General features: G+C 35.9%; 1 protein-coding gene across 1 annotated transcript in view; it reads right to left on the reverse strand.

Moving 5' to 3' along the window:
- Positions 1-3,901: 3,901 nt before the first annotated feature.
- Positions 3,902-9,804, reverse strand: part of LOC106868507 (glutamate dehydrogenase, mitochondrial) — a 35,887-nt gene continuing 29,984 nt past the window's right edge. Inside the window, exons 10-12 of the mRNA XM_014913814.2 lie at positions 8,636-8,727; positions 6,883-6,945; positions 3,902-5,589 (exon numbers count right to left, since the gene is read on the reverse strand). Of these exons, the coding sequence (XP_014769300.1) occupies positions 5,470-5,589; positions 6,883-6,945; positions 8,636-8,727 (275 nt within the window). The 3' untranslated portion in view covers positions 3,902-5,469. The remainder of the gene's footprint in view (positions 5,590-6,882; positions 6,946-8,635; positions 8,728-9,804) is intronic.

A 9,804-nucleotide genomic window follows, 5' to 3' on the forward strand; every position in this document is an offset into this window, starting at 1 on the left:
AGTGAACAAATTAAACACACTACCTGGCAGTGGCTAAAACGTGAACCGATCAAGTTCACGTATAAATATTCTTTTTATATGTTTGTTTCCTTTTACACAATATTAAAACAACAGCTGAAAATTTTCTGAAGCACCTCCCTAACTAATTCTATCTACGAGCCACCACTGGTAATGACATTGAAATCAAGCCAGTTTGTCTGCCGTAACTCAGTACTGTAACTGTTCCAATCAAAGCAAGCAGCTTGGTGGCTGTGAAAGCTTTTCTCTCAGCTAAGAAAGAGACAAATTGGCAATGATCACAGCGTAATCAGAGTTGCTTAACGGTAACTCAGTTGTAAAACCGATAGCAGTTTGAGATGTAGTGGTAAATAGCAGATTCAAAGTGCTGTTGTCTCTTGTAGGGGTGGGTTACTACTTAGGACCAGTTTGAATCCAGTACTAAATCAAAGAAATCATACGCACTTTGTAGCCAGTGAAAGGTTTCCCCATCATTAGATTTAGATAATTGAAGTCACCAGTGATGAAAACATAGGTGACTATTTTCCTAGATGCAGCTCTCAGGCTATTTTACTAGGTAAAGCTGTGTCTCAATGAGAGCTTAGGGTACAGTAAATAGCGCCAAGTACAAGCATACATGTGCTTATTCGAATGTCGCAAAGAAATACCTCTTGTGGCGACTGCTTCTAATCTCCACACAGAACTGTTGAAATGCTTGAGCGGACAGAGACCATCACACCACCCGCTTTAGCCTTTGAGAAACAAGTTGTAGCCAGGCATGCGAGATCCCGTAACTTTTAACGTAAGAATAAAAGAAGTGGACCTTGTGTAAACTGCAGGTATTTAAAAACAGTAATTCGTAGTTTATCACGATTCATAAAAGATGGCATCGTTTTTGTTCTTTTTTTCACTTCCAGCTTTCCCGGGCTTTTTCATTGCTTCCCTTTGTTGGTTCGATATCCTCAGACCAGCTCTTTTCCAGGTGTCTCCAGATTTGACAAAGTTCCATATCTGTCCACCACCATGTAAGTTAAAAGTCACGATTCAAAGAAACTATAATATGTGGTATTGCGCTATATTGGGAAATAACCCAGGACTAATTCGAAACGATTCGATTTTCAAACCTAGCCTTATCGGTATATGCATACCTCGGTAGAACTCGAGAAGGATCTAGCTAGCTAACATGGGCTTAGATCCCGGTCGACCGCAGCGAAGGAACGAAGTCGTATGTGTTCGCGCGCGCTACATAAATTTAAAAAAAAGAAAGACTTAATTATTTTTCAAAGCTCATAGAGTGACAAAAGGAAAAAAGTAATCGATTACATTTAAGTTGAAATAAATATGATCAAGGGGAGAAAACTAGGTGTGATAACATATTGTAATGATTTTTGGAAGTTCAGTATTCTGTGGATCAGAAGTTTGATAAATTCAAGTAACAATTGGCTTGAAAAAAAATGTTTCAGATACTTACCCTTCCACTAAGAACTTTTTTATGGTCTTGTGGCTTTCGTTGTAAATTAAAAGAAACTTAAAACAGGACTTGCTCAATTTCAGCGAAAATAGAGACCTGAAGCATTATTATTAAAGTAGTTCTTAAACAGTGATGAGGGAGTATTTCAGAATGCCATGAACTTTTTAAAATATTATTGAAAGCCTTTTAGAAGATCCATGCTAATGCTTAAGCGTCGTGAAAAACCTGTTATTCATAATTTTCTTATACACAAACATGATTAATAAAACAAGCAACGGCTTTGGGGAGGGTTTATCTCTCTTTTCTTTTTCAAACTTCCCATGCAAAGCACACTTGTGATTTTTCATCTCTGGTGTGCCATGGGGTTAAAAAGATTGAGAATCCAAAGAATGAGGAACACTGGCAAGATTTGATCTTAAAATATAGAGGGTTATATCAAAATAGTTCAAGGCATTTAGTTTAGCATTCTATGGCTTCTGTCAACTCCAGTAACACTATCTTCAAGATACATTCATGTCGGGCTAGCCAAGTGGTTAAGAAGCTTGCTTCTCGACTATGTGATCTAAGCTTCCTTCCCACTTCAGTCAGAAAAGTTAGAGAAAGGAGATAGCATGCTGGTGGGCCAGAAGCTACAGCGTGCTTGTGTTTGATTTTATACTGATCAATCAGGTTGCCTTTTTCTGAATGCAGGCAACAATGCTTATGTGCCCTAAAAGTGGCCCTGTATCAGTTACGACAATGAGGGTTCTACTTGATCCAATCAGTAGTACAGCCTGTCTAAATCCAACTGATGATGTTACAACTTTTCTTGGTGTCCCCATCTCTCTCTCTCTCTCTGTATAGATTCAATGTAACAAAGAACATTCTCTTCCCAATTCAACACCAGATTTTTTTCAACTAACTCGCATATATATAAAAGGCATAAAGTTTCTCTAAAAATATCAACCCTGATGAATCTCTGAAATGAGATGAAAGTGCTAAATAAAATGATTACCCAAAATTCTGACTACCTCCTTTATGCATGTGTGTGTGTGTGATGATTTTGATTTGTGTGCCAAGCACAGCATTGTGGTCTTGAGCAAGACACTCCTTGACATCATGCTATAGTTAGTGAAAAACAAAGATATCTATCCATGAAAAATCTGTCTCAATGAATTCTATCCAATCCATGCTAGAATGGAAAAGTGAGTGCTGAAACAATGATGATACATATATAACAGGATTCCACACAGTTTCTGTCAACCAAATTCACTTACAAATCATTGGCTGACCTGGTGTTATAAATGAAGACACTTGCCCAAGATGCTCCACCTTGGGAATGAACCTGAAACCTCACAGCTGTGAAGTGGACTTCTTAACCACACAGTCAAATACAGAGGAAAAATAAAAGCAGCCTATGTTATAGGTTTCTTTTCTTTTTCCTCCATATTTAACAACTGAAGGTGTGTTGTGTCTCTCTTTAGGACTTTGTTGCAGTTAAAAAAATTGTCAATAAATTTTCACATTTACCATTAAATTCAAATTTTCAATAAAATCTATTTTTCACTGTTAAATAATTTAGAGACAAGAATTTAATGATAAAGTAAAATTAGCTATATTAGCTACAGTTGTCACTCTGAACCGAAAATGACTTAGCATTCATGCTTTGTAAATTGTTTTAGGTGCTTATGTAAATGTGAGCAGACATTGATATCCTCTTGGCTCTATCCCCTATGATCCAGGGGAACATCTAGAATATAACAGCTGGAGTTTCAAGCGTACTATACAAGCACTTGGCTGGTACTAATTTCAGCTGAGTAAACTGGAGCAATGTGAAATGATGTGTCTTAATCGAGGACACAATGTACAACCCGTTCCATGAATTGAGTCCATGAAATAATAATAATAAGACCAATACCCTAGCCACTAGTCTATGCATCTTCATATATGATAATTTAATAATAGGCGCAGGAGTGGCTGTGTGGTAAGTAGCTTGCTTACCAACCACATGGTTCCAGGTTCATTTCCACTGCTTGACAACCGATGCTGGTGTGTTTACGTCCCCCGTAACTTAGCGGTTCGGCAAAAGACACCAATAGAATAAGTACTAGGCTTACAAAGAATAAGTCCTGGGGTCGATTTGCTCGACTAAAGGCGGTGCTCCAGCATGGCGACAGTCAAATGACTGAAACAAGTAAAAGAATTCTTAATTTTGACCAAACGTCAGGAATTTCAAGGGAAAGAGTTTAGTTGATTACACTGACTGGAAATTTATTTTATCAAATCCAAAAGGATGAATGGCAATGCTGACCTTGGTAGGATCTGACCTCAGAACCAGAACCAGAAAAAATGCTGCTAAGCATTTTCTCTTGTGCACTAACAATTCTACCAGCTCATTGCTGAAATTTAAAGGCAAAATATTCCCATTCAATATACATAAAGACACGAACAACATTTTACTAATATTGTTTTATTTTTGATAAATAGTATATCAGAGATGATTGAACTGTATTTTTCAGCAACACCCTTCTCTGTAGTGCCCCCTCAACCCCCACCCCCAATAATCAAATAAAGATTGTTAAAGAAAGTGTGCATATACTCAGTAATTATCTTTCAACATTACATTCATAAGTTAATACAATTACATCAAAATATTTTGATCATTTAATAATCAACAGAGATTGAAAACTTCAAAAATTACAAAAAGCTATTTCGGCTGTGATAAAAACAAGTGAAATGAAAAAAAAAATTAAAAAATAAAAACTTGAACTACGTTTGGTCAAAATCTTGATGGAATACTCTAAAAGTTATGGATAAAAAAAAAAAATTGCTGTTTCCAATCCCTACAAAAAGCATATTTCTTAGGATTAAAATTAGTAATCAATACTAGCTTCATTAACTCAATAGTAAACAATTTATTAAACCAGTGAAAAGACACTAGTGACTTTATTCATTTCATCAATATCACAATAACAAGGTGCTGTTTCAAATTTTCTAAAACATGATTTTTTTTTATATATAAAAATTAATTGAACTAAGAAAATATTCATCTGATCCAATAAAGCACCTAGTTCTAAGATGTCTTTGCAAAAATTAAATATTTAAAAAATAAAACATTAAAAGAGAGAAAAAGAAAAATTAAGTGCTTAAGATTTAGAAAATATAAAATATCTGAACAGAGTTACAGATTTTCACAGAAACCTGATGCAAAAAAACCAATTTCAATTTCATAAGTTCCAAAATTCCATAGCACACATTGCACAGGAATTTTCAAACTAAAGACAAACAAATGTTAAAATGGTGAATCTATTCAAAGACCAACTGAAATGTTTGTATAGATGCACCACATTAATTGTACTTCTGAGAATGAGAGTATTACAAAAAGAAATTCAGATTTCTTTTGATATGGTTTGTACTGTTCAGAGTTAATTCACTCTTTAAAAAAAAATGGAAATTCAAGACAAAGACAGAAGATTAATACCTGCCCAAAGGTTACAATTTAAATTAACAATGAGAATTAACATATTGAAATGTTAATAGACAGTGTGTGTGACAGACAGTGATTTGAAAGATGGTTGGTATGTGTGGAAAATAAAAAAATATTTTTAAAAAATACTCTCATTAAGTAAAGTAAAATAAAAGATAAGAAAGAAAGAAGATAAAAAAGAACCCCACTAAGCAGACATGTCTGCAACTTTTGTATGTTAATATGACTGAAGATCAACTGCAAAGGAAAACAAAATAAAAAGCCAGTTTTATTGCTTGGATTGGATTATCAACTGTGAAAAAAATCTACACAATGGCAACTACAAATAAAGGGTCTACTGGTTGAAAGGTCTATCAAATATGAACTTAAATTGTTACACATAATTACACAAGATTAATTATCTAACTTATACAGAAATATTGCTTTTGTCGTATGTAATATCAGAGTATAAAACACTATACCTTTTCTCAAATATTTCTAAGTAATTTTTTTTGCTTCTCTTTTTTAGACCCCTAATGTTGAATAATTTAAAAATTCATAAAAATGTCAATCCAGCATCTTCATATACTCTGAAGATTTTCTCTATTGAAGTTATGTAAGCTGCTGTCCGTAAGTCTAAGCCAAGATTGTACTTCATGGCAGTTCGCATGATATTCTGGAATGCAAACAAATATATGCAAAAATAAGCAAAAAAGAATACATGATAAAAAATAAAAATAGAAAAAAAAATGACGTTTGAATACAAATAAGTAAATGAAATTCTGTGTAAAATTGCATCAGTTGTTTGTTTAAGGCTCTAACACCTATTTTGTGTTCAAAGGTAAAACACCCCCTATCTTGTGTCCTTTCATCTAGACAGTGTCAACTTAACTAGGAAACAAGATACTAACCACAGTAAATGAAAGTTCAATATTGGCATAGTGTACCAATATTGGCATAGTGTACAACAGAGTGTACTGGACAATATTATAAAATAACCTTAGGTATTTGAGACTTGCACTATTTGACAGATCATAAGTAGAAACTTTTTCACTGAAGACATTTAAAAATCACACAAACTTGTTTTCTAACCACTTTTGTTTCATTTTGAGTTTTTACTATTAGATGTAAAAGAATAGTACAAGAAAAATTTGCATTCTCAAAATTGTATAACATCTTGAGAAATCATACTCTGAGATTCATGACCAAGAACCGTATATTGAACTGCTACATCTACCCTATGTACACATACATTAGTATGCAAGTGAGGTATGGTCTATAACATCAGAATCGAGGAGGTAAAGCTGTAAAATGTGGTTCTTAAGGAGAATATTAAGGATAGCATGGACAAAATGTCTAATGGAAAAGTGATGACCTGGGCTGCAATATAGAGGAAACTGCTTCATGAGATAAGGGCCAAGCAACTGAGATTTCTTGGTCATGTAATGAGGAAAGAGGGCCTGGAGAATTTAGCAATGGCCAGAAAGATTGAAGGGAAAAAAAGCAGAGGAAGGAGAAGGATGATATAGATACGAAGCTTGATGAACAGGTAGGAAGAAAGAGGCGTAAAATATCAGAAAGTGGAACTGTTACAGAAAACAAAGAACAGAGAGTTGTGACAGGACATGATCACCTTGTCCTATATTCTGGACGTGGCATCTAAGGAAAGAAGACTATTACAAAATGAAAAGAAGAAAATACTTGTTTTAAATAACCTTGAAGACTGTTTTTGAGAAAATGCTATGATTAATTGACAATATTCAATATTGACAAATACACTGAACCATTAAATTAATGCCCTAACAGCCTACCCTAATCAATCATAGAAATATGTTCAGGGAACACACAAGCAGTTAACTTATGTCAACATAGAAAAATGATCAAAATTGGAAATAAATTTACAACTGTTATTTGATAACTTAATACTTTATAATTTACAGTGTATTAAAATAATTGAAGGATTACTCACTCTAGCTGACCTTTCCATGGTATATTCAAGGCCTGAATGAACAATGTCTTTTTCAGATGCACCCTGCAATAGAAGGTAAGCAATTGTTTGTTAATCTTTCAATCGTTTCAGATTTATGCTTGGTGATAATAAAATAGAAATGCTTTAAATGTTTTCAAAAAGTGCTTCATTTACACTTACATACATACACACACACACATATATAAACACACAAGCATAACATACATACACATAACAAAACAGGAAAATGGAAATTTTTTGGTATTATTTATTTTCTATTACGCTGTCAGTACCGTGTGACTGGCCCTCGTGCCGGTGGCACGTAAAAGCACCCACTACACTCTCCGAGTGGTTGGCATTAAGAAGGGCATCCAGCTGTAGAAACTCTGCCAGATCAGATTGGAGCCTGGTGCAGCCATCTGGTTCGCCAGTCCTCAGTCAAATCGTCCAACCCATGCTAGCATGGAAAGCAGACATTAAACGATGATGATGATGTGTTTCATTTGCTAATAAGAACTACAAAGATTTACATATTATATAAGGAGAATAAAGAATACCAAAAGATTTCCATTTTCCTGTTTTGGTGCACAATAACTCTGCAAATATTTCCATAATCCTCAATTTTAATATGCACTTTGATTAACATACAACAGTCACTATGGATACGTATTGATTGTAATAATGGAATAAGCAGATGTGCTTCAAGAGGAAGCAGCTGGGATTTACCCTAACTACCTATATATATATATGTGCTGCATCAAACTACATGTGTTTTTCCACATGTCCACACAGTATCACAACAATCGGGATTGCTTCTCGGAGCGGGGGCGCTGCCTCCAGGCTAGTTCAGCAGCCTGGACTTGTTCATGCATGAAATGCACTAGTCAGACAATTCAATTTCAAAAAAAAGATCCTTCCAGACTAACATCACCTGGGCTGAATCGATCGCCCTTTGCGACCTCTGTTGCCACAACGACATCGTTGTCAAGCTGGCAGACAAAGGCGGCATAGTGGTGGTGTGGGGTGCAGACCTATCACCTCCTCTCCTCCAACCAACAGTGTGTGTCCTCCACCATCCATGATTTCATCACCTCTTCTGCCCTTGCCCCTACTGCCACCAACCTCATCATCCGAACACCTTATACGTCCACCATCTATTTCCTTCCCAAAATACATAAACCCGACAACCCTGGCTGCCCCATTGTTTCTGCCTGCAACTGCCACACAGAACTCATCTCTAAAAACTTCAACCTCATCCCGTCTCCTTTAATTGCTGCCCTCCCATCCCATATACATGACACCAATCAAACCCCTCGCATTTTTAATTTCTTCTCCTTCCCTCCCAGCCCCTCACACCTGTTCACCTTGGACATCAAATCCCTATACCACCCCATTACACCCTGTAAAGTGGTTGGCATTGCGAAGGGCTTCCAACCATAGAAACCATGCCACAGCAGGCAACAGCCTAGCACAACTCTCCAGCATGTCAGCACAGAAAACAGCTGTTAAATGATGATATACATGTGTGTGTGTAACTTCCACCACGACTTAACAACCAGTGATGGTTTGTTTATGTCCTCCATAACTTAGCAGTTCAGCAAATGAAATGAAGAGAATAAGTACCAGACTTTAAAAAAAATAAGTACTGGAGTTCATTTGTTCAACTAAACCCTTCAAGGTGGTACCCCACAATGGCTGCTGTCCAATGACTGAAACAGGTAAAAAATAAAAAAACAATTTAAAAAATACATACATGAATCCTAGCTTCAAAAGCACTAGATGGCATAATAGGAATTTTGCCTCCATTTTTACCAAATTTCGATTCCAATGAATTCTGGACACTCTCTATAAAAGATTAGAAAAAAAAAGTATAAAGTCACAAAGAAATTTTAACAATAGAGTGTAAAAATGTAACACAATTTTTTTCTTTTTCTAAACAAGTCATATAAAATGTAATTAACTAGAATAAACAAAGAAATAAATTATATTATCATCTATCATTATTATTTAAGGTGGCAAGCTGGTAGAATGTCAGGGATTTCAAGCTGGTTGGATGGTTAGGGATTTCACTTCTCAACCATGTGGTTTTGAGTTTCGTCCTACTGCACAGCATCTTGGTCAGGTGTCTTTTAATGTAGCCTTGGACCAGCCAAAAGCTAGAAACTGAAAGAAGCCCATCATGTGTGTTTCTTTACATTTGCATGTCTCCGAAAATTATTCAGTTACAAGGTGACACTTCAGTGATTTCCCTTTTCAACATCTGAAATATGATATCCCACATTTGAAAGACAGGTAAGAATTAGTGACAAAGAGGGCATCTAGCTATAAAACAAAGCCTCAGCAACATAGTTATCTAATCTGGGCTAGCATGGAAAAATGGATGCAAATACATACAAAAAAAAAATACATATTTGGCTGTGCAGTTAAGAACCACATGGTTATGGATTCAGTCTCATTGTAAGTCACCTTGAGCAAGTGTCTTCTAATAAAGCCTTCAGTGGATATTTGCCTTTTGTAAGTGAATTTGGTAGAGAGAAACTATATGGAAGCTCATCATGTGTGTGTATGTGTGTGTGTGTGAATGTCTTTATGCCTGTTCTTATTTCTTATTTCTTTATTGCCCACAAGGGGCTAAACAAGGACAGACAAACGGATTAAGTCGATTACATCGACCCCAGTGCGTAAATGGTACTTAATTTATCGACCCCGAAAGGATGAAAGGCAAAGTCGATCTCGGCGGAATTTGAACTCAGAACGTAACGGCAGACGAAATACCACTAAGCATTTCGCCCGGCGTGCTAACGTTTCTGCCAGCTCGCCGCCTTTATGCCTGTTCTTGTCACAACCCATCCAATCACTACTACCACCACTTGGCAACCGTTGTTGGGTTGTTTATGTCCCTGCTACTTAGACATTCAGCAG

This window comes from Octopus bimaculoides, chromosome 5, assembly GCF_001194135.2.
Source record: "Octopus bimaculoides isolate UCB-OBI-ISO-001 chromosome 5, ASM119413v2, whole genome shotgun sequence".
Lineage (NCBI taxonomy): Eukaryota > Metazoa > Mollusca > Cephalopoda > Octopoda > Octopodidae > Octopus > Octopus bimaculoides.